This window comes from Ochotona princeps, chromosome 11 (genome assembly GCF_030435755.1).
Source record: "Ochotona princeps isolate mOchPri1 chromosome 11, mOchPri1.hap1, whole genome shotgun sequence".
In the NCBI taxonomy this organism is placed as follows: domain Eukaryota; kingdom Metazoa; phylum Chordata; class Mammalia; order Lagomorpha; family Ochotonidae; genus Ochotona; species Ochotona princeps.
Window position 1 is genome coordinate 58,160,398 of NC_080842.1, and position 25,009 is coordinate 58,185,406.

The 25,009-nt window shown below is 50.2% G+C and overlaps 1 protein-coding gene and 1 pseudogene across 1 annotated transcript; both read right to left on the bottom strand.

The window, feature by feature from the left end:
• Positions 1 to 6,097: 6,097 nt before the first annotated feature.
• On the bottom strand, positions 6,098 to 7,048 carry LOC101529343 (PSME3-interacting protein-like; annotated as a pseudogene).
• Positions 7,049 to 10,937: 3,889 nt separating this feature from the next.
• SMIM20 (small integral membrane protein 20) lies at positions 10,938 to 20,470 on the bottom strand. Its single transcript, XM_004579167.3, has 3 exons — positions 20,261 to 20,470; positions 12,342 to 12,398; positions 10,938 to 11,353 (listed from the first exon to the last, which is right to left on the bottom strand). Exons 1-3 carry the CDS (start codon positions 20,367 to 20,369, stop codon positions 11,316 to 11,318), a joined length of 204 nt encoding a protein of 67 aa, XP_004579224.3. The 5' UTR covers positions 20,370 to 20,470; the 3' UTR covers positions 10,938 to 11,315.
• Positions 20,471 to 25,009: the final 4,539 nt, after the last annotated feature.

Genomic DNA, 25,009 nt, shown 5'->3' on the forward strand with positions numbered 1-25,009 from the left:
ACTCTTGCTCAGACACAAGTGAGTCCAGGAAACTTGAGCAGGTCGTTAGGACTTGGCTTCTGTCTTCTATTACCCCCTTCTACCTTGATGTTACTCTCATCCTACATCTGCCTTCATGGTGATAATAGCTCCAAATCTATTGAAAGAAACCCTCCCATGGAGTGACACTAGACAATAGGTAAGATTAATTCTAGCTATTCCTTATGAGCTTGGTTTTGCCCACATGCCCATCTTGGTTGCACATGAGCTTGTCCAATGTTCTGATTGGCCAATTTTGGGTCACGTGCCTCTTCCTGGAATCTGGGATAAAGTCAGCCCCACCTGTAGAAGGGAGACAAGAAGAGAGGGCAGGAATAGATGTGCCCGTGTGGGAGGAGAAGAGAGGCGAGGCAAAGGCGCAAGTGGCTGCCAGGATGCAGAGGCTGTAATGTTCAGCAGGACTCTGCTGAAGCTTCTGGGAATGATTTTTTTTCTTCTTTATTTTTTTAAGATTTACTTACATTTTTGGAAGACAGGGTTACAGAAAGAAAAGACAGAGAGATCTTCCACCTGCTGGTTTACTCTGCACATGGTCACAATAGCCAGAGCAGGGCCAATCTGAAGTCAGAAGCCAGGAACTTCTTCTGGGTCTTCCACACGTGGTGCAGCAACCCAACTACTGGGCCCATCCTCCGTTGCTTTCCCAGGCACATCAGCAAGCTGCTGAATCTGAAGTGGAGGAGCTGTGCCACTACCGGATGCCAGCACTGCAGGAGGTAGCTTTACCTACCATGCCATAGTGCTGGCCTTGGAACAATTTTCAATGCTTTGGTTTCTAGGCATGTATTAAATATTTACTGAGTGGAGATGTTAATGAACAAAGAGATAACTGGTAATGTCCTGACATCCCTGTGTACAATGCATACCTAAACAAATACAGGAATCATAAGGACATATGCACAGACTAGAAATGAATAATACATACATGCACTACTGTTGATTTTGATGTCCCCTCCAAAACCTGTCTTGTATTTAATTACTGTTGCATTAGTATTAAGAGATGAGACCTTTAGGAAATAGGCCATGTGGGCCAAACCCTAATGCCTGAATCGGTGTTATCATCAGGAAAGTTAGTTACTATGAGACTGGCTTCCTTGTGAGAAACCCAACATCTTCACCCTGTGACACCCTCTGGCACCTGTCACAGAAGGCCCTTACCAGATGCCAACACCATGACACTGCAATCCTCAGCCTCTAGAACCACAAAGCATAAGTGTCTTTTCTTTATAAATTACCCAGTCTGTGATAGTGTTACAAAGCCAGAAAATGGACTAAGATGTGAAACTAACAGTTATTCATGTCATCAACCATCAAACACATTTGCCATAGTCCTGCACTTAAGTGCTTCCAGATTTTTGCTAGTGTCTTTTGGTGGGGACCAGCATTGTGCATGGGGGTACCACATGTAAGAGTAATAGTTCAAGTCCTTGCTGCTCCACTTCCAACCCAACTCCCCGATAATGCGCTGTGGAAAGCAGTGGAAGAGGCCCCAGAGGCGCGACTCCCTGCCACTCACATGGAGGACTCAGGTAGAGTTCTGGGCTCTTGGTTTCTTCCTGGCCCAGTCCTGGCCATGACCACCATCTGGTGAGTGCATTAGCAGATGAAAGAGCTTTCTTGCACTCCCTTTCAAATAAATCAGTCTTACAAATAAAAATCTTGTGATGAACGTCTTTGTACTTCAGATTATCAACTTATGAAACAAAACTAGAAGAGAAAGCTTTTTAAAAAGTGTTTGAGTCTAGCACAATGGCTCAGTTGGCTAATTCTCCCCATTCAAGTGTCAGGATCCCACAAGGGTGCCAGTTCATGTCCCGGCTGCTGCATTCCCATCCAGCTCCCCACTTGTGGTCTGGGAAAATAGAGGATGGCCCAAAGCCTTGGAACCCTGCATCTGCTTGGGAGACCCAGAGGAAGCTCCTGGCTCCTGGCTTTGGATTGGCTCAGCTCTCGATGCAGCCATTTGGGGACTGAACCAGTGGATGGAGGACATTTTTCTCTGTCTCTCCTCTCTGTGAATCTACCTTTCAAATTAAAAAAAAAAAAAAGTAAACTGTTCACCAATATCAGTACCATTCACAAATGACTGTGACAATTAAAAACTGAGTGTGACACTAGAGTCTTCAATTGCGTAAGTGAATTCCCCCTCCGCATCATTTGGGGTTTGGGCTTCTGTTACTTGCAACTGAAAGTCTGGACAACTCCCTTTTCAGAGAGTGTGTCAAGTCGGATGTGGATAGTGAATCCTTCAGTTTCTTCCCAGAATCTTCCCAGTTCCCAAGGAACCACTCTGAGGAAAGAGTGGTTAGTGGCCTGCTGTTGCCTGCCAGCAGTGAGACTTGATGATGGCCAAGCTGGCTTACCATCTCCTGGCTGAGATGTCCAGGGAGAAAAGTGGCTTCATGACCTCTTCATGTCCTGTCAGTGGACCCCTGCACCCCTGCCAGCACCCAACCACATGCACTACCTACCCCTCTACACTCCGGGGTGTCTAGCATGTAAACAAAGGCAGAACCCATCACAGAGGGCTTCACTTCACTGAACATGTACAAGCCAGGCCAGGAGAATACAACTGCCTGATTCTGATGTGGGGCCTAAGCTGTGAAACTGGGCAGCATTCTCTCTGCTGACAGTCTAACACAGGGGCCTCAGGCAGACAAGAGGGAATTCACTTGGGTGTTGAGCACCTAAGACTACTAAGCCCCAAGACCACCCTTGGCAATCAGCCCTTGGGGCCCAACTGGGATGAAGCTGAATCTTGTGTTTGCTTCCAAAGCCAATGCATTGTGGGACACTGTAAAATACAGTGACATTAATCATACTAGGAAGCTGATTTAAAACACAGGGGAGAGAAAGAGAGAGAGGAGAGGATCTTCTACCCACTGGTTCACCCACAGATGACCACAAGGATCAGGGCTAAGCAAGCAGAAGCCAGGAGCCCAGAATCCACCCAGGTATCCTCCAGGGTGGCAGTGGACTAAGCATTTGGACCACTTCTGCTGCCTTCCCAGGCCATCAGCACAGAGCAGGATTGGAATTGGAGCTACTGGGACTTGAACCAATGCTCCAATAGGACTCCAGAGTCACAGTAGCAGTGCCAGCTCCAATAATGTTACAGGATGCAAGTAAGATCACACCAGACATGTCTAAGGTTTATTAAGGAATCTTTATTAACCAAGCTTGGTGATAATGGAGCACACTAGAAATAGCAAATCACAAGACCATAATCCAACCAATCATAATCCAACCAAACATAACCCCGAGAGAAACAAATGGTCATTATCCTCAAATCCATCTTTTCAGCTGAAGACCTATGTCCCAGCTTCCCCAACAATGTAAGTTACCCTAAGAGACATGCAACACGTAACAGTTTGGATACACTTACAGAGATGCAGACATTCACCATTCCCTGGCTTCTCTGCCCACTGCTAGGCCTCACCTCTCCTGAAACTCCTGATAGTACACAAACCAGAAGTAATATTGCTATATCCATTGTCCCATCTAAGCAATACACAGGGACCATGCTCAGGGGATTGCCTGTCCTGGGTCAGCCAAGAATCAAGGTGACAGAGCAAAGGAAGCACCTGACAAGAAAGAGAATGAGCCCCCGCTTCACAGGCCTTTTAAAGTGGCTTGTGAAGGGAGTGGTTACACAATGCAATACCGTCCCCTCTCAGATGATAGAGGAGTCTCAGGTGGGCAGGAGCGAATACCTAACTGGTTGGGGGGCAGTGGCTGAGGATGGAATTAGCATTCCATTGCTGTTAGGACCCACCTTCAGGACAGAGGGTAGGGGACACAGCCACATTTCATTTGCCCACTGTCAATGGGTGCTGGCTATCCCTGGGCTGCACCCTATAACAATCTTACTTGAAACTTTAAGATGTAAAATTCAGGCCTAATCATCTTTCTATCAGATTCAAAAACATCAAAGTATTTCCTCTACATTTCTGTCCTGTGGACAGGTGCCGGACAACCTGGATCCTCTTCGGCCACCACTGTGGTTAGAGCTGCTCTGGGGAGAGCAAGTAGCCTCTTTGCTTTTCTCAGGACATTTTCTGTTGAAAATATTTCAGGTCTCTGGAATTATTTTTTAAAAATCTTGACATTTATGATATCCATCATATATTTCTACCTACTTTACCTTCAATCATTTATCCATTCAGTCACTCAAGCCATCTAAAGTGACTGAGTGCCAACGACATGCCAACGTCAGAGCAGGTGAGAGGGTACACCGGTCAGGCAAGCCCATGGGGTAGCGATCACCCCGCACACAACTCTAACCAAAAACCATTTGTCCAATGTGTGCTTCACTTTTCTGGTTTTAGATTTTTACTTACTTATTTTCATTTTCCTTGAAGAGCTTAAAAGGGAGAGGAGAAAGAGTGAATGAGTGAGAGAGACAGAGCTATCTTTCACTTTCTGATTCACTCCTTGGTTGCCTACAACAGCTGGGGCTGGACTAGGACAAAGCCGAGAGCCTGGATCTCCACGCGGGCTCCCAGTGCAGCTTGTGGGGACCCAAGTACACAAACAGTTACTCACTGCCTCGCAGGGTGCACTTTTAGTAGGGTGCTGGCCTCAAAAGTGCAGTTGGGACTCGAACTGTCATCGATATCGCAAACAGCGCCCTCTCTGCAGCGCCCGATACGCTTCCCTCTGCTTAGCTTTTCTGACTTTGCTTTGTCACTCACTGTGTCTGAATCCCATGTTCCAAGACTCTGTTCAAATGTCAGCTACTCCAATTACGATAACAGCTATCATCAATCTGGCCCCTGCCATGTTTCCAATATTGCGATAGGCATCTTACAGACGGCGCTCTTAATTTTCCCAACAACCCCACAGGATTCTATCATCCCACCTGCCACCGAACAACATGATTCTCGGGAAAGTTTTCTGATTCCACAATCAGATACAAACCATTTTTCCTTCCAAAGCCAATTTTTGCACCTCTTTAATTTTTTTAATTGAACTGTGTCAGTCATATAGATATTTGCACAGCTCAGTGAGTATTTAAAACTCTGCACAACCAACGTAACCCTCACTGAGATGAAAAAATAGACCCCAACAGGGCTCTGAACTCCTCCCCTCCCCCACCCCACCCTGCCCCGGGGCAGCCACTGCCCTGTTTTGTTTTGTTTTGTTTTGTTTTCCAGAATCATAAACTGAAGTCCTTTATTTTAAAAACAAAACAACCAGGCAGAGAAAGGTCTGATTAGAAAGTGACAGCTTTCTTTACAGCCCCTCCTCACATACAGGGAACCAGATGCAGGAAGCACGGAGAAAGGCCAAGAGTAAGAATGAATGCAGAGGGCCCGGCGCAATAGTGTAGTGGTTAAGGTCCTCGCCTTGAACGTCCCGGGATCCCATATGGGCGCCGGTTCTAATCCCGGCAGCCCCGCTTCCCATCCAGCTCCCTGCTTGTGGCCTGGGAAAGCAGTGGAGGGCGGCCCAAAACCTTGGGACCCTGCACCCATGTGGGAGACCCAGAAGAGCTCCTGGCTGCTGGCTTCGGATGGGCTCAGCTCTAGCCGTTGTGGCTGCTTGGGAACTGAACCATCAGAAGGAATATCTGTCTCTCTGCCTCTCCTCTCTGTATATCCGCCTTTCCAATAAAAATAAATAAATCTTTAAAAAAAAAAAAAGAACGAATGCAGAGTGCTACTGTCACCCCGACAGGTGCCCTCGTCACCATCACTTAGTCACACAGCATCAAAGACTGGTGAGCCCCAGGACATGCTCCATGTCTCTCTTGGGTCACTTCTCCATCCCCCACATGCCCCACAGTGCAGCAGAACCAAGCAATGTGTTCATCTACAACAGAACAGGTAGATACGACCTGTCCGGTTACTGCGCTTGTTTCCCGGCACTACTGTGAAAGGAAAGCAAGAAAGCGAGAAAACCCAAGCCCGCTGCAAGCCAGCTGGTGCCCATCCTCCCAGGAATTTCTGCTGTGCCTTGCCCCCAGCTGATCCCATCAGCGAGGGAAGGGGCAGCAGGACAGGTCTGGTCATCTGCACTGGAGCACATTTTTTTGGGTTACACTAAAAGTGTCGCGGTGTGTACAGGAGGCAAGTAGGAGGAACAGTCCAACTACTTGGGGGAGGGGAGCTCGCTGCGCTGAGGACAGGGTAGCAAGGGGGCCTCCTGGAAGGTGTTGGTTTGGAAGATGCAGGAGACACTCTGCCCCATTGCGTTGATGGTGCCTTCGCTGTGTGAGCTGGACTCTGAGTCGCTGCTCCTCAGGCGCCCAGGCCTGGGAGGATGCCCATACAGACCGCAGCAGAGTGACAGTGGAAGGAGGGGCCACTTAGACACACAGGGCGTGGCCTCTTGTCATCTGGGTCTGGTTTCAGTTTTCACAGTGGCCGCTGTCTGAGCTCAGGCTTCACAGCTCCTGCCAACAGCTTCGCTTGGGAGAACGTGTTCTTGCTTTGTATGGGTTTCACAGTCCGCTTCTTCTCCACTTCCTCCTTGTTTTCTGAAGCCAGTCCAGCCTTACTGAGGTTACTTCTGTACTCCTTCAGTTCTTTCAGCTCTTCCTCTTTTCACTGCTTTTCTATTAGTTCTTGCTGCCGAGAAACCTTATCAAGGAAGTTGGTCTCATCTTCATCTAAGCCTCTTACCATGGTTTTAAACTTGAACTGCTCCTCCTACTCCGGCTGCTTCCTGTCTTTCTGCTCCTGTAGTCTTTCATAAAGACCGGGGGTCATAAGCTTCTCCCTGACATTCCTCTAGATCTTCCTGTCTTTGAATTTTCTCCCATTCTTCTTGCGTCCTTTTGCGCCGTTAGTCTAGTCCTGCCTCTGACACAAAACTCTTTTTGATAACAAGGTTGCCAGCATCTCCTCCATCAGTAACTGAATAATGAGTCTGCTGGAGAATGGTAGGTGCTCAAGGAGCTTCAGGGATAGCATGCAGTCTGTATCGCTGGTAACAAGATGCCTACCAGAGAGCGGGAGACTAGACTCCCTCACCTCAAGGGGTGCCCACCTGTTGCCGCCACCATCGCAGAGGCCACCCACTCCTCCTTCGGAAAAAAATAAAATAAAGAGAGAGAAGGAAGAAAAAAGAATACAGGAGACTGCCCTGGCTTCTGAGTGCTTGATACTTTGCTTGCTTTTATCCTCCATCTGAACTGAAGCTACAAGTCTACTCTCACAACAGCCCTCGTTCATTCAGCGTCGCAAGCGTGACGGCAGTGTTCATGCTCATGCCTGTACTGCATGCCACCTTGTGCATGCGCCACAACGCTTTGGACTTGTGCTCTGGCTGTTGATGGGCATTTGAGTGGGTGCCAGCTCTGCCATGGACATTCTAGCATACGTCTGTTGGTGCACTTGTGCCTGCATTCATGCTATGTAGGCACCCCAAGGTAGAGCTACATGACCATAAGTGCACCTTTTGTCCACCATTAGTAGACATCTGACCTCTTTAAAGGCACTTTCAATATTCCTGATTATTTTAATCTTTTCTGTGAATTCCAGTTTCTTTACTAGACCATAGTGAGCTTTTCTCAGCGGACATCCATTTTTTTAAATTTATTTTTTATTGAAAGCACAGATCAGATTTATAGAGAGGAGAAACAAAGATCTTCTGTCTATGTGCTCGTTTCGGCAGCACATATACAAAGATCTTCTGTCTGCTGGTTCACTGCCCAAATGAACACTGCCAAGAGCTGGAGCTGAACTGATCCAAAACCAGGAGCCAGGAACTTCCTCCGGGCCTCTCATTTGAATGCAGTGTCCCAGGACTTTGGGCCATTCTCCACTGCTTTCCCAAGTCACAGTCGGGGAGCTGGTAGGAAATGGAGCAGCCAGGACATGAACCAGTGCCCATATGGGATCCTGGCACTAGCAAAATGAGGATTTAACCATTGGCCCATTGCACCAGACCCTAGCCATATTTCAAAAATTGTTATTTTAGCTTATTTTTTTAAAATATTTTTATAGTTGAGAGGGATGCATGTCCATGTGGGCCTCTGATGAGGCTGAGAAGGGTCAAGGTGTGGAGGAAGGTGGCCGAGATCAATGTTTCAGTTTTTTTTTTTTTTCCCTTCCTTTTCTACATGATGGGAAAAGAAGACCCATCCCTTGCTGTCAAACTACGTGAGCACCCAGGCATGGAGACAATGACGGTGGTCGCTTGTTGCCTTAGAGACCCCAGTGTGGGGAAGAGTGTGCCTAGGGTGCTGCTGGATTGTCTTCATCGTTCTGAGATGCCATTGGTTCCTTTGCACCAGGGCTGAGAAACCCTCCTAAGGAATAGAAATCCTGTTGGCTGACCAGGTCTACTCCAGTGTAGCCACAAACCTAGACATTCACTGCAAGGCCTGGCCAGGAGAGTAATCCAACTTTTTGTACATTCCATCTTTTAATGGAAAACATCCCATTTGCCCAGATGAGCTGACTGTCGTGTGAATCTGGGCAGGCTGCCCATTACACAGGCATCAGCAACTGAAGAGGCCCAGTTTTAATACCTTTATTCTGAGGCTGGATCATAAATCTTGTGATTTTTCCCTGAGGCTGGGATTTGGGTCCAGCAGTCTAGTTTGGGGAATCTCCCACAACACCTTGTGTGCGGTAACCTGCCTTGACTCTTGTGTGTGCCAGCTAGGGCAGAGTCAAGTTGATTCGGTCACACAACACCAGCCAAAATACATGCTGGCAGACACAGCTGCCCGGTTAGCTCTTCCCCCAGTCCTATTTCTTATGCAAACCAGTCAGTGCCATGGTGTTGCCTAGCTCAGCAGCCATAGTCCTGGCCCTCATGCACACAGGTGGGTGCTTCAGCTTAGTTGAGGTGACCCCTAATAATCCCCACCCAGCGCATCCCCAGTCCTGGTTTTTGCATGTGCCTACAGGTGCTACAGCTCAGTCTGGCTTGGCCCACATCCTGTCAGGCTTTCACACTCATCCATGGATGTTGCAGTCTACGTCAGCCTTACCTGCCCCTGGACTGTTCACATGCATGCCAATGGGTGCTGCCTTGTCCAGCCTGGCCCAGCCCCAGCCCTGACTCTAATGCTTACCAGCGGAACCTGAAGGCCAGTGGGGGAGTGTCCATAGTTCTCTCACCAGGCTCACTCCTAGCCATGGATCTTGTGCTTGCCATGGGATGCTGTGGCCCACCTGCCTTGACCCTCCCCCGATCCTGGCACTCACCGAGAAGTGTTGCAGCCTAGCCCAGCTAGTTTATACCTATTTTTGACTCAGGCCTACCATCTATCCAAGCCTGGCTTGCCCCAATACCTCGCTCACATGTTAACCAGCAGGTAATTCAGGCTTGCCCAGCCTAGACAACCCGAACCTGGCCTGCATGTAGGCCAAAAGGTGCTGCAGTCCAGCCAACCCCTGCCTGCACCTCACCCCAGTTATGCTCAACAGCAGGGGCAGCACAGCCTTATTTTAAAATGAAGGGTACAACACACTGTTTAGCACAAAAGTGGTGGAAAAGAATATAAGGACTGGAGAGTAGGGGAAGAAACTGAAACAAACACAAAGGCCCAAATGCAATCAACAAGATCTGAGGTACTTTTTAAAAAGCTGGCCCAAAAATATGGCTGAGTTTCCCATCAGTCAACCCAAAGAGGGAATCAAAGTATAGAACTGAATGTTCCATGGGACATACACCAACTGCTGAGCCATGTTGCCATTTCTGGTTCCAAGTCTTACCAATGGGGATTCAGCTTGATACTAAAAAACTAAAGCTCCTACAACTTCATTTCATTGGGAACAGTAAGAAATACTGTCAGCTTCTTCCATCCCCAACTGACAGGCCCATGCCTGGTTCTCTTGGAAGGCACACCTACAGCTTAACCACAAGGGGGACAAAATGTCTCAGCATACAGTCTAGGGTCCTCCGGTAGCCCCCTACCAAGTGCTTCGATCATCACTCTGCAGGTGCAGTAGGATTCTTGGTCCTCAGTCAGAAACAGCAACCTAGCCTCTGCCAAGTGTGGACAGCAGAGTCTGAAGGCAGCTGGACGGGACACACAGCCCCTTCCTCTCAGCAGAGAAGCAGACCCGGGGTCAGCGACAGACATGGCTGTCTCAGCCTGGACGCTTTCCACAGCACACAGTACCAGTAACTTGCTTCATTCACGGGGAAATCTCAATTAAGCATTTGGCACTCTGCTACCTAACTTCTCAGTTGCCCCACCAAACAACCAAAGGTACTTCTAATGAGTCAGCTTCCTTCACCAGCCTGTTAACTCTCAGCCAATTTGCATGTTAGGGAATGCGTCCCAAACACAATGACTGTGGCTCTGGGACCATCAACCTTACTTCTTTTTAGCAGTAATGACATCAGTGAGTCAGCTGGCTATTAAAAAAACTCTAAGTTCCCAATAATATAATTATGTCACCAGCCAGCTCATCTAAAGGCAGCTTCCAGTAATATGCAAGACATACTGACAGCCACATGAAAAGGAGCCTTCTTCAGACACACAATCTAACAACGGGCTGGAATGAGAAAGAGGGAAGGAGCAGAGGAGAGGAATTTCATTCTTCTCTTAGCAATATTTGGGGGGGGGGACCTGGTAGAAAATCACTCCATAAACAACAGTCTCTCCAAATTGCAAGTTACCTTTAAAATGCTTCCTTGCACATACATTAAGTCAAGAGATACGTCTTGGTCTTTAGGGCTAATAAAACCCAATTTCAGAAAAAACCAATATACCACTATGGGGTCAAAATAAATCATTTTAATGTACACATATCTATTAATATGCCAGTGATTTCTACTACACACATACACCTGCTTCCACCACAGAGCCGCCTTCCACAAGAGATGGGTAAGCTGGACTGTTTAAACAGCACCAAGTACCTTGTCCTCAAAGAGTTTTTTTCAACTTGCACATTTTCAAAGCGCCCTAGGCGGCAGCCCAGCAGGGTGGATTTTTACTGGATTCTCTGATTTGGAAGATGGTAAAGTAGATCTGAACCTTCCCGGGACCACTGGTGGCTCATATTCATATCACGGAGCTGCTGGAAGGGGGTTGGCAGGGGGGAGGCTGAGTAATAAGCAGATCTCCAAACCCAGCCGGAAAGTCAGTCCAACCAGGAAGAGCTGCCTAATGCTGTCCTGTATTCTAGGGTTCTCTGGCTACTTTGTCTTAATCCTTGGGCGCAGGCTTCGATGACAAGTACTTCCCATTGATAGCAGTAGAGTTGGCGTCTCCGGCTTTCATTCGCTAGCCAGATGATTTATTAGACTCTGCGCCAAACTGCGCGTGGAGGTGTCTCGATCCATAATCAGGGTTACTGACAGCTCTTTCATTTTCTGCCAAATGGATCTGACCATACTTTTAACCCTGTGGAAAGAAACATGAAGAAAAACAGGATTCATTTTTATATGGCCTACCATTTCCATCAACCCCAAACAAACCATCCAGCATGGCACAGAGCTGTGCAATTTCCCTGCACTGTGAGACTGGGCGAAAAAGTCCTGGTGTTTTGGACTGAAACGGCTGGGCAGCCACAAGGGACTTCTGAATGGCTCAGAAGCTGCCCCATAACAGAGAGATATGTAGCTGGCCTAGTTAGCAAAAGGGTGAAAAAATAAAAATAAAAAAACATCAGCAGAGATGACAAGAGTCTCAGTTAATAAGCTGAAAACTTCTTTATTTTCTGTCAACTTGGACCCTCATTGAGGAACCATCCATGCAGTCATTAGTAAAATTTCTGGAGCTTTTGTGCAATGTAGAATCCTGCATCAATAAGAGGCATTCACCAGTAAATACCCCCTTCCTACGAGGGTGGTGCTTCAACGAGCACCTGCAAAGTAACTACGGAACACATGTCCTTCCGCCTCCTATCTAATTGCCCACTTGTTACATTTCTAGGCCCACTTCTTAAATGCCAAAGAGAATACATGGCAAACTTGCAAAATACACACACACACACACACACACACATTCTGGAGAGAATTTTTAAACTTGCACCTTAGTTGACATCTCTACAACACACCAACTATGTGAGTGAAGAGCGAATCACACTTCAATCCAGGCCTTGGGGACAGACCAGCCCACAGGCCATACAAGATTTGCCACAGCATTTGGTCTGGCCCTGCCAAGGCAACAGCATGTGGGACTCAAAACCCAACCAGTGCATGGCAGGCAGGCTCCTTTCCGGAGACGACCATTGTGTGTGGCCCACGGCTGAGGATGCCCACGACCCTTGGCTCCCCAGCACAGCTCCGCGCCCCGAGGGCTGCCCAATCCTTCGCAGGATGGCGCAGCACAGCGGGGACCTGGCCCACCAGCCTATGTGAGATCCTCAGAGGATGTTTTTTAGCTTTACCTGGAGGCTGCACATCTTCTTGAACAATTCCAGCCCGATTTATGGCTTGTTCTTTCTCTGAAAAACACAAGAGAGAAATTACTCTTTAGAGAGAGGGGAAGGGTGGAATCTTTGTATTTACATGAGCCAATGACATGGGACGATTAGAAAGCAGGATTTATGAGTGCTATTAAACTCAAAGGTGCCATTCCTCAGAGCTTCTAGGTCGGGGAAGTTGGGTCCCAGAATGCAAAGACTGGGTGTTTTCTACAAAATAAAGGAAGCCACACTGGAGAAGGAAAGTTGCCAACCAGCATCGTTTCCTCGTGATCTCAGCATTTCAGAAAGGCAACAAACAACAGGAAAAGAACGATTCTGAAAGACCGGGTGGGCACGATATTACAACGGGGCTGCTGGATTGAAGGACTGAGCACAATGAACAAGAACGCGATGCAGTTGATACGGCTAACATTCTCCCCGCTGCAGGACCAGACTCGGGGCTAAATCTGCCATGTTTTGATAGGAAATAGAGCAGAAAATTAATCTTTGGGTGGGTGGCTTTGGTTTGGATAATTGAAGCTTCCCCTAATTGATTGCAGGTGCTGTGCCAATTAGCAAGCACGTTGTCACTACAGCAGCAGAGCTGGTCTCTCTGGCGACACCAATGGGCAAGGGCCAAGAGAAATGGGGCATTTTACGACTGTGGGCCTCAAGCACTGTGACATATCTAAGTGGTTTAGAATAAACCCAAGATCTGTAAAGCGAAGACTTAGTATTTGAAGTATCTTCTAAAACTATTGGTGGCTCTAGAAGAGGAAAACTCAGAGGCAAAGGATATTTACTAATCCATGACAGTAACAGAATGCTGAGCTCAGACCTTGCTTCCAATGGGGCTAACCACATTTGGCTCCTGAGTGGTATCAGGCCCTGTTCTTTATTTTGGCCTCTGGATCCTCCTAAAGTCACATAAGCATTAAGAAGTACAAGAAATAGTCTTTGGCCACATCTGATACTCAAGTCAACTTCTCCAAGCCCTATCTCACAGCTTTATCATGGCCAAGTTTTGCTCTAGGAAAGAAAACTGTGGACACATGTGCCACTCTAAGAAGGAAAGAGAAAAGACAAGGCGTCACAGCGCTGACCACTGACAATGGCGGACAGCTTACCCTGTTCCCCTAGGAAAAGCCACAGGTGAATGACCACCCAGAACCTTGGGAACTACGTCTACTGAATGACCTCTTCCGTCTGGAGAGCACGAGAAATGGCCAACACAGCAGTGTCCCACTTTCTGAGTTCCCATTTCCCCAAGACAGACCATTCTTATAGACTGAGTCTTGTCACATTGTCGAGAGGCAGGTATCAACACATGGTCACCTCATGCATGCGCTAGAAACTAGAAACTGCTAAAGCTCCCATCAATCTCCCAGGAGGACAAAGAAACCACAATCTCCCCAGACCTAAAAGGTCAGCCCTCTGATATTCCACAAGAGGTGAGTGTTTAAATACAAGTGACTGACTGTCAGAGTCCCTGAACTGCAGATTTAAGACCAGGCACCCCGGTACCCTCAGCACGTTCTCCAGCAGGCAGGCAGTGCATGGCCAGAGCAGCAGGCGGCCTGCCAAGCAGCCACGGAAGCTGACTCTGGGTACAAGGACAGAATCCTTAATTGTGTTCTAACCTCTTAGGATGCAACAGGGAACACGCGAAACAGAAAGGAATCTCTGTCTTCACACTCTCGTTAGCTGCTAATGAGGGTGGAGAGAAACGGAGGATTTGTTTTAAATAGACCGTAATCTCTTCATAATCCCCATCCTAATGCAACCACCTCTCTATCTGGCACGGACAGGCAATTTAAACCAGTTCCTAGCAGGTGATAACCAGGCATTAGCATCCTATCTACAGGCATGAGTTCTTTAATCCGTTAATGGTGTACAATACACTAAGGCCAAAGCCATCTTACGTCAATTTGTGCCACGGCACAAAGGCACTTTATTCTTGGATGCCAAATGCACTAAAAGGAAGCCAGAAAATCTTTCCGTGAGGACTTTGCAGGTACGTGGTGACCAGGGTGACTGTAAGGGAAGTGGCAAGAGTCAGGGGTCTAGTTATGGGAACAGACTGGGAGAAACCCGCTCTGGTGTTCAGGGGTGTGCAGGTCCGCCAGGGGCTGAAGCATGAAGACCTGCCCAGCAAGCCCAACTCTGCCCCCTGGTGCCAGGCACTGACGGCACCTGCAGCTCTCACCGAGCATCCTGATCTCCAAAGGGCAAGGTGTATCATACTGAACCCCGGCACGCATGGATGCAGGCTGCTTTTTTTCACAGAAGCACAAGAATTTACCTAATAATTTTTTAAGCCTTTGAATAAGAAAACATATCTTTAAATATTAAAGGCCAGTGTTGGGAAATAAATTGCTGTGGGGTCTGTTAATGCATCTAAGACTGACACAGTCTTCACAACTACTACTCGGGTGGGTGCTCATGGAGGACCAGCAGATAGGAACTTAAGCACAAAAGCAGATAAAATAATGCAGATGACGTCATCAGGCTCCTCTTCCCCCTTCTCCTTCTGCCAGGGCTGGTGCTGTGGTACAGCAGATTCACGTGAACAGCTGCCTCATGTATCACAATGCATGTTCAAATCCTGGCTGCTCTGCCTCCATCCAGCTCCCTGACAAGGCACCTGGGGGGCAGCAGGTGATAAGCTCAAGCACTTGGCTCCTACTACCCACACGGAAGACCTGGGTAGAGTTCCAGGTTCTGGTCTTCAGCCTAGTCCAACCCTGCCTGTTGCAAGCATTTGGGGAGTGAGCCAGCAGATGGAAGATTTCTGTCTCCATTCTTTCCCTGTCATTCTTTCAAACGAATTTGAGAAATTAAAGCAAACAAACAAAAAAAAACTCCAAAGCAACAAGAAGTGATTGGGATAAATGGCAGAATTTAGATATGGACTACATGTTAGATGATGCAATTGCCTCAATATTAAATGTTCTGGACTAGATAATGGCATTGTACTTATGTCAATGTTCTTGTTCTTAGGAAATACAGGCTGAAGTGTTCAGGAATACAAGCTCACAGTGTCTCGAACTTACTGTCAACTGACTCAGCAAAATAATAGGAATAATTACATTAGTGTGTATATAAAATTACAGATACATTTATTGGTGTGTTTATATATTATCATATTTAGGGGAGAAAGCAAAATGTGACAAAATGTTAAAAACTGGTAAATCTAGGTGAAGCACATACAGGAATTCATTGCACTATTCTGTGGTCCCTGTTGATATGGACTTTTTCTCAATTAAAGAAACACAGCTTGGGGCTGGCACTGTGGCACATCGTGGTCAGCTGCTGCCTAAACCGTCAGTATCCCATACAGAGTGCTTGCTCAAGTCCCAGTGGCTCCACTTCCAATCCAGCTCCCTGCTAACGTGCCTGGGAAAGCAGTAGAAGATGGCCCTTACACTTCCAGATGGAGTTCTAGGCTCCTGGCTTGGCTGGCCAGCTAGGGCCTCTGCAGTCAACTGAGCAGTGAATTGGCAGGTGCACGTCTCTTTCTTTCTCTCTATTCACATGTCACTGGTATGGCCTAGACACATTCTTCAGCCCAGGGGGTAACACCAAAGCGGGAGCCAGACGCTCAGTTTGCCCAAAAAGCTATAATAGCAGGCATGTGCCCCAGGCCCCAGGGTATCAAACAGGTGTGACCACAGATGTGAGCTGGCCGATTCAGGGATACCAAGGGGACAGAACAGCAGGTGTGAGCCAGAAGCTGAAGGCACCAGACAGCTGAACCCACAGGTGTCAGCCCGAAGCTGGGGGCAGACTGCAGGACCCTAACAGTACAACAGGACCAAAGGTTGGGCAGGTCACTCAGAGCCAACGCTGCCTCCTCCCGACGTGCCACTTGCTTCCTCCCTGCCATGCAGGGTGATTCTGAGAAGCTTTGGGATACCAGGTGGCAAAGACAGCTTCAGTCCGAATGTTTCATTAGATTATGGGACAGGAAGAAGGAAAAGCAGGTGCCGAGCACCAGGTATGTGGGACAATGAGGCACAAAGTCCCTCCGTGGCAAGAATCACTTCCATGCTAAGTGACGTCTGGGAGCCCTGCTCTGCCTGTGTAGGGTACAGGGAATCAAGGCAGTGAGCGGCCAGGGGAGCACAGGCCCAGGTGACCCAGGAGTGTCAGCCCCTTCCTGTGCCCTTCTCTATGCTGAGAGCTTTCTTCAGGGCCCTCACAAGCAAGGCCATGGGCATGAGGGCCTATGTCCACTCAGCAATAAACACTGGCTGACCTTTAATAAGTCACCTAACTGGGGGGACTCAGGGAGTTCAAGTCCCTGCCGGCCAAACTCTCCAATTCTGTCTTACTTCACCACTGGCCTCAAAAAAGGCCACAGTCAGGATTCCGTCCAGTTGTAGCATATACAGTTTAGGGTCCGATAATGGACTCCAACACTCTTCTCTAACTGCTCCCCTGCAGACAAAGTGACAACAGGACGAAAGTTAACATCGTCACAATATCAGAACAGCCTGCACTGAGAGGCACAGGACGAGACATGCTGAACTTCCGGTTCGTGATCCCTGAGCCCGTACTCAGTGCTGACTGCAACTCCAGCAGTAGCCAAGCCCTGGGGAGCTATGGGATGAGCTGAGAGTCCCACTGCAGGCCTGGACCAAGTTTCACGGAGCAGTTTCATGGCGCCCACCTGCTCTGTCAGCACGAAGGACCTTCGGGGCTTGATTTTACGTACACAGCCCTCCTGCCCTTTCCTGCCACCTTTGGGCTTATTCTGGCACAGACCCTGCCACTGAGTCATCCCTATCCCGCCCCCAGCCAACACCAGCCTGAGCCCGCTGTAAACCATGGCTCCTTTCTGGCTGGCCTTTCGCTCCAAGTCTTGTTTCACTGGCAAACCAGTTCTCAGGGCCCCAGTCCCTGCTCTGCCTTCCAAGGCAGCCCCAAGCCTGGGGGCTGCACCTGAGTACAGAGTGGTGACAGGGAAGACCCCACAAGGGAGGACACAAACAGCAAATGCTGGAGTGCTGGTGAGGGGTGGTCTCCTGGGCCAGGAAGGCGGGGCTTGCCGGGAGGGACTGCAAGCGGTCTCACTCCTCTGTGACTTCCATCTCTGAATCAATCCTGCTTCTGAATTGCACCCAGATCACAAGAAATCCCCTGAAGTGTCCATTGCTTGCCAACAGCAAACCACCCCTGGCTCCATCCACTCAGGCTCCACCCAACCACGCTCCGCTCATGCAGACTTCACCCACACCTGCCCCTACTCCACAGTAAGTGCAAGAGGCACCCACCTCTCAGCCCAGGGTTCACCCCTCCACCTGGGTACATGACCTGGGATCACCTCCCACTCTGAGTGCCTCCTCCCTCAGTTCCTTTCTCTGTCCTAATTCTCCCACCTCTGCCAGCCACAAATAAAAATAAAGCTCTCCCTGAACCTGCTGCCAACAGCACTGGGCCAGCCTCCTCTCTGCGCTGCCGGCCGCCTTCCAACAGTGCGCAGACCAGGCTCACCCTGCAACCTCTGGGATCCACTTGCTGCCACCTCCCAATGTCAGGAAGCACTTGTATAGACCCAACTCGGAATTCTTACCTTCTTTTTGTAAAGTCCGTGGGTATGTTCATTTTCTACCTGCCCCTGCTGGCCACAGCCCTTTTAGTAAAACGGGATGAGCAAACTCACAGAACCAAACAACGGCCAGACGGGCTCCCCAGCAACCACGGCCATCCTACGCTGCTACTCCTTTGCCAACAAATCAGAACTTAGTTTCCCGGTTCCAAGCTGGCACCAAGGAAATACAGATGCATGCCAGGGAGAAGGAAAGTGAACTTGAGCGAGGAGACGCAAGAGGGACTGGTGAGAACGGCACAGGTGAAGAGAAGCACTCGGGGCATAAACAGAGGGCTGGTTGACTTAAGAGGGTAGCAAACACAAGGCAAGACCAAAATAACATGGGAGGCAAACTCGCTGTGTGAAAGCGCAACAGAAAGAAGTGACCAAGAAGTGACCGAGTGTCAAGTTTGGTCAGGGACACCCAGTAGCCAACAGCACCAGGTATGAGCAACTGCTAAAATCCAAGTGAAAGAAAGAAGCAAAGAACACGACATAAAGTGAAATGCTCCCTACCTGAAGGCACTGTCCATATAGCACGTTGCTGCCACCCGGTCACCACCCAGTGAGGTGCCTGGGCCCTGCATGACTGTCAGGTCAGCTAGCTGTCCACCTGCTGTGGAGTGCCTGACAAAACACGGTGTTTTCACATCCACTGCCTCATTTAATTTGCCCAAAAACCTCATAAACTCGGCTCCCAAATTTCCACCGCTCCAGATGAGATGAGCAGGGCTTGGAGCAGGTAAGCTTCCGAGGGTATTCAGACCCACTGCTGTGGCAGGCCAGGGTGCTATGCCCCAGCAGAGGGGCCAATGGTGCTTGTGCAAAGCCTGCTCTGTGAGAAGGCCTCGTGCAAGCCACCTGTCACATGCCTCAGTTTGTTCACATATAAAACGGGATCTTACAGGGGGTTGCTATATATATGAAATGGGTTCACACACAAGTAGAGGAAGTGCTTACAAGTGCCCCAGACATACAGTGCACTTTCACCAAAGACTCAGCTGGGACACTCAGATAAGAGTTAAGAACATTTATCAAAATTGAGATGGGGCAGGCAGGAGCTAATAGTGCAGATACCAGAGCTACCCACACTAAATGTCACCCTAAAAGGTCTGATGGGTCTGTCTCAAGACTCCAACAATCAAAGGTGCTGAGGCATCCTTTTAGACCATGGTGGGGACGCACGGTCCAAACCTTCACCTTGACCGCTGACCTGAGCCGCTCATCACCGCTCCACTCACAGTGGGGTTCCATTCATGCCTGGTCACAGCAGACTGACTTGGGCACCATGAGGTAGCAGCCTTTTCTCCCCCAGCCTCCACACCGTGACATGCACCCACTGGAGCCCCAGTGGCCACCAGCTAGAAGCACTGCCTTTAGGATTCACAGCTGAAACTTTCTTAACGGAATCCAGAATAAACCCTGGCCCCAACCTCAACTCTAGAGGCTTCCATAAAAGAGCCGGGGCAGGGACCCCATCAGGAAGGGTGATATGGACAGATCATGCAGGACTCCAGACCATCCCAGGCGGGCCCACTGCAGAGGCCCCTCAGTCAGGGCTGATGGCAAAAAGGACGAGGAAGCCAGAGTGTGTGTTGAGCGCGCTGCCTCCAGCCCCCACAGCTGCACCAGGCAGTATATCCCACGGAGCAGTCACCGTCCAACCACCAGGCTCGCAGCCTCTGCTAACACCCTCAAAGGCCACAGCTGGCCTGCGTGGGTCCTCCAGAGGATTCTGGAACACCATGCCTGGCACTCCGTGGCAAATGGTTTCAAACACATCGTGGCACCTTCCTCGCCCAGGCACGGGTCTCCAATTTGGCTTTCTGGATGACGGGAAAATCGCTCCTGGATGAGGAAAATCGCTCCTGTGGTCACGTGCCCAACAGGTGCAAAGGAAGGAATTGTGCAGAATCTGGAAAACCGTTTGAGAAACAACGCCAAAGCCTGGGAGAACAGGAGAGGGTTCAAATACTGACGCAAAGGCAACTGGAAGTGGAACTGCAGCCCAAGACACAGACCTTTCGGCCTGAACACCTGCCTCTGCTAGTCTGCCCACTCCCTGGAGGCCGAGGCCTGGCCCCTTCGCCGCCCTGTGTGACCTTGGGCAACTGCGCTGCCTCTAGGGGTCCCCGCTGTAACCCCAGTGGGGTCCTGCAAGGAGCACCCACGTGCCAAACGCTCTCGCTCTGGCCGTATTACAACTAGTGCAGACCCACGCGATGCTGGGTCCGAGAAGCTCCGCCCAGTTCCCGAGTGGACGCGTGGAACCCACGGGGGCCACCTCGCGGGGTCGGAGGTCACTCACTGTACTCCTCCGGCATCATCAGGGGCCGGAAGTAGATGGGGTAAAAGGCGGCGCCCACCAGGGAGACGAAGCCACCAAAAATGAGCGCGGTGCGCAGGTTGCGGGACATCGCGCCCGGCCCGGGGCTACCTGGACCTGCCGAGGGTCCAGCACCTCACGCCCGCCTGGCCGGGACGCGACCCCGCTCGGAAGAGGCGGAGCGGCTTTCGCTTCCGGGCCTTGGGGGCGGGACGAGCGTGGGGGCGGGGCTTTAGGAGGGTTGGGGGCGGAGCGCGAGAATGGTGCTAACCAAGAGGCGGGACGTTGGGAGGACCGAGAGCGGGAAGAGGGGAGGAGCTAACCAAGAGGCGGGGCCTGGGGCGGGGCTTTGGTCCCAGGGCCCACCCTCTCCTCCGCCCTCTCGGCGCGGGGAGCCGCACCTGCTGGACTCTGCTTGCGGGAGGAGCCTTTTGTCCGGCTCTGCCCCCGTCCTTCCAAGCCTTCGGCCTAGTTGTTGCCCCAAACGCTCCTTCAGCGTCCTGCAGCAGCTTCCTTTACCCCGGTGCCTGACCGACTGCGCTGTCTCGCCCTGCCCTTCGGTGGCGGCCCAGTGCCTGTTGGCTGGCCCGCTCTGTCCAGTTCCGCCTCTCTCTGTGCTGGGTGCCAAAGGTCACCGATGGCTGTGAGCAGAGGCAGCAGTCAGGGAGAGGGGCGCCCACCCCATGCCTGGGATCCAGGGCCCTGTTCACTGCGGGGTGGCCTCTGAGGGCAAACATCAGTGGTCTCTTCTTCAGATGCCCCTCTGCGAGCTGGACAGGGTGCTGTGCCTGAAAATAAATTGTCCACGGCCTTCATTAAATTCTTTTTCAGGATAAATTGATTTGAAAGGCAGAGAGAGAGACAGAGAGACAGAGAGAGAATGAATCTGCTATTCTCCAGTTCACTCCTCAAATGGCATCAACAACGAGAGCTGGGCCAGGCTGAAACCAGAAAACAGGAGCTCCAACTTGGTCCCCCATATAGGTGACAGAGACCCGAGTCCTGGGGCCTTCCTCATCTATTTGCCTTCTCCCGGATGCATTAGCAGAAAGCTGGATTGGAAGCAGAGCAGCTGGGACACAAACTGGCTCTCTGATGTGGGACGCCAACGCAGCAGGTGGCAGCTTAACCTACTGCAGGCAGGCTGTGATTCTTCATAAGGAAGAAAGATCCCTTCACTAGGGCTGGGGACCAAGGAGGGTGTTTGCCTTTCCCCAAGAAAGATCCATCGTCTTTCCCAAATCAGGTGGATTGCACAGTTCCTCTTTCTTGGCAGTGTTGCACTTGCATCAGGTTGGTGCCTTCCTGTGTGGCCTCAACCACACATCAGTCAGTTGCTCCATCTGTTAGTGGATCATTGGGCAAACTCCACACCCCAAATGCCCGGCAAGGCACTGTGGGGGACCCATGCTCAGAACCCAGATGCACATGCGGACACACAAGATAGGCTGGGTGGCATGGGCCTGCAGGCTACAGAGGCTGTCAAGCGAGGTGGCTCGAGGGAGTCTGTTAGGGTCAGGCTGGAAAACTATACAGCAAAGGGAAGGCTTGTCTGCATGCTTTCTGCCTCCTGGTAGGAAGTACCCAGCTGCCGGGCACAGCTGTCATTTTAACATCCACCTCCCTTTCTTCTGAGCGGTGCCCTGAATTCCTTTTGAAGCTCCACTCCAAACCTTTCTTGGTCCACGAGGTAAGCTGCCCCTCACCGCCCACGTTGTCCTCTCTGCAGGCTCCAAGGGTGAAACCTGCAACTCAACCTGACCCAGCTTCCTCAAGACGTCATTTGGCAGGCAGAGAACTCGGGCCTGAATGTGCAAGGTGGGGCATCCTCCAGCCACAGGACCCAAGCTGAGCCAAGCTGAGTCTGTCCTGGCTACTGCCAAACTGACTTTGAACTTGAGTGGGGGTGATGGTCAGCTTTCAAGGCTGACTGCATAAATCCCTTAAGACTTGTAAGGTGTTATTCAGGGCGTGTCCCCAGGGACAGTTTCTGTTCGATGTTTTTCTGTGAGTCTCAGTTGCCGAGGTGGGGTTGATCTGCCCATCACCTGGGAACTATCAGAGGAAGGAGAACCAATCTCCCACTCTCTCCTGCTGCTGGGATGGGCTTCTCTTCTACCCCCTTGGGACATCAGAACTACAGACCTTACACCAAGTGGCTCCCAGACTTCCAGGCCTTAGGTTGCCCTGAGCTATACCACCAGCCACTCAGGGTTTCCAGCTCCCAGACAGTCTGTCAAGGGGCTTGTCATAGCTGCATGAGCGAACACCTCGAATGAATCACCCACATCTTCACGTCCATCGCCTACCCATCCATGAGTTGATTCTGTCTGGAGAGCCCTGCATCGGGATGGCACCTGAGGCTGTGGGCACCAGCGTTAGGGGACTGAGACTGGAGTCCACACAGGAGGCAGACACAGATGTTGTACTAGAAGCAGCCACACCTGAAGCTGGATCCACCTCCATAAGTGCAGAAGGTGCCCCCTCGTTTACCCGCTCCGCAAGCTGCCAAGGCAGGAAGACTGGAACCGCAGGCCTTCCCAGGTTACAGGCCACTGGCTGGGGGTGTGGCTTCTGTGATTCCTAATCCAAAGGTGGTCTCTGCGAACAAGCTCCCAGGAAAGCCAGCCCAGCTCCCACCCCCTATTCTGTGAGCCAGAAGGGAGGGTATCAAGAGAATGGGAGGTCTGGTGTGGTACCAGAACTGTTTCCAAGACAGGGACCAGCCCAGTGTGCCGGAGAAGCCATTCCTTCTCCAAGGGGACGTAGCAGGAGACTTGTGGGTCATGTTTATTTATTCTTAAATTTTACATATTCATTTTGTTTGAAGGGAAGAGAAAGCGAGTGACAACTCCCAATTTCTGGTTTACTCCCCAAGTGTGCATAACAGCCAGGGGTGGGGCTAGGCTGCAGCAAAAAGCCTGGCTTTCAATCAGTCTCCCATGTGGGTGGGCAAGACTTGAGCCATCTTCTGTAACCAGGAAGCTAGAATTGGGAGCAGAGCCAGAACTCCAAACCAGGTGCTCTGATTTGGGATGCAGATGTCCAGGTGATGTAGACATCACAAGGTCAACAGTGCTTCACATCGACTTAAAGGGACAGCTGACCGGCAGAAGAGATTCTCTCGTCTGTGATATTTGCATGCATTACTGGTCTCAGCGACCCGCCCAAGGACTAGACATGCAAGATCACCCCCTTGACATTCTCCCCTTTACCGAGAGGGTCACATTCCCCTAATTTGTTCCTTTTCCGCTGCCCCTTACTGATTCACTCAGCAATCACTTAGGGTGAACCTGCTCCACGCAGAGCACTGCACTTGCTGACCACCAGAATCGGAGAAAGGACTCCTTCACTGTTGGGAAAGTCAACAAAGCTTCTCCAAGCCACGCCAGATAGGTTGGAGAATTTTCAAATGCCGATGGACACAGAGGCAGCGAATAAACAGCAGAGCGTGCTATGCTCGAGGCAAATGCGGGCTGGTGGGGGAAAAGGCGGTCCTGCCTCTTAGATTCCTCTCAGCCTCCCTGCTAATCATTCATGGTGCACTCCCAGCATGACCTCCATCTTGGCCATCCTTGGCTGGGTAGTAAATCCAGTGCCTTGTGCCTTCCTACCAATAACAGCAAGACTTGTAGAACTCTTGTCCCACACAGTCACTACCATTGTTTCTTCATTCAGTGTTCACCCATGCCCCAGAAGCAGTATACCGATGTTCTGAGGTAGAAGTTGGGGTGTAGCCAGAATAACTTACCCCAGAGCTGGGGTATAGCAGGTTAAGCCACCACCTGCAGTGTCAGCATACCATATGGGTGCTGGTTCAAATGCTGGCTGCTCCACTTCTGAGCTAGCTTCTTGTTAATGGACTGGGAAAAACAGTAGAAGATGGCCCAAGTGTTTGGACCCCTGACACCCATGTGGGAGACCTGGATGAAGCCCCTGGCTTTGATCTGGCTCAGTGCTAGCCATTGTGGTCATTTGGGAATGAACCAGCATATGGAAGATTTCTCTCTCTCTCTCTTTCTCTCTCTCTCTAACTCTCCCCTTTCTCCCCCTCCCTTTCTCTTTCTGTAACTCTGCCTTTCAAAATAAATACATAAAGTCTGAGAGAGGAAAAAAGGAGAAAGAACATGGCAGAGTCAGGATTCAAACCCATGCCATCTGGTTCTGGAGACCTGCCTTTAACAGTGCTTTGCCAAGTCAGTGAGCTTGTGTTGCCTGAGAGTGCATATGACCCAGCCTGGTCCAATGACTCTCATTGTCCCAGAAATGAGGGTCATGAGGATGGTGACACACAGCAGGGCAGCATGGCAGCAGACTTCTCCCACTGTTAATATGCTGTTCGGTTGTTGGGCATGCCCCACTTGCCCATGGTCCAGAAGTTTTCCTGGCTTACGCCCTTGCGCAGGAGTCCCTGTGTTCTGCAGGCCATCCCCTGAGCCCTGAGCTTCCCATTTAGACTAAAGCTCACCCTGGTCCTGTTTCCAGGAGCCTGGAGAGAGGGGAGTTAACGTGGTTACCTCTGATACTTGCTTGGAGCTCTGTAACTCTGCTAGTGTTTGAGTGATCCCAAGGGCATTTGGGTCTGGGGCAAATTATTTGTGCTCAAGACAAGATGCAAAGTAAATACGTCAGCAGTCCTAGGGTGTGGATTTTCATCTCAATCACTGAGAAAAAAAAATGACTTAGGCACACATCCTGGCCCTGTCTCCTCCTCCTTGGCTTACAAGTGAA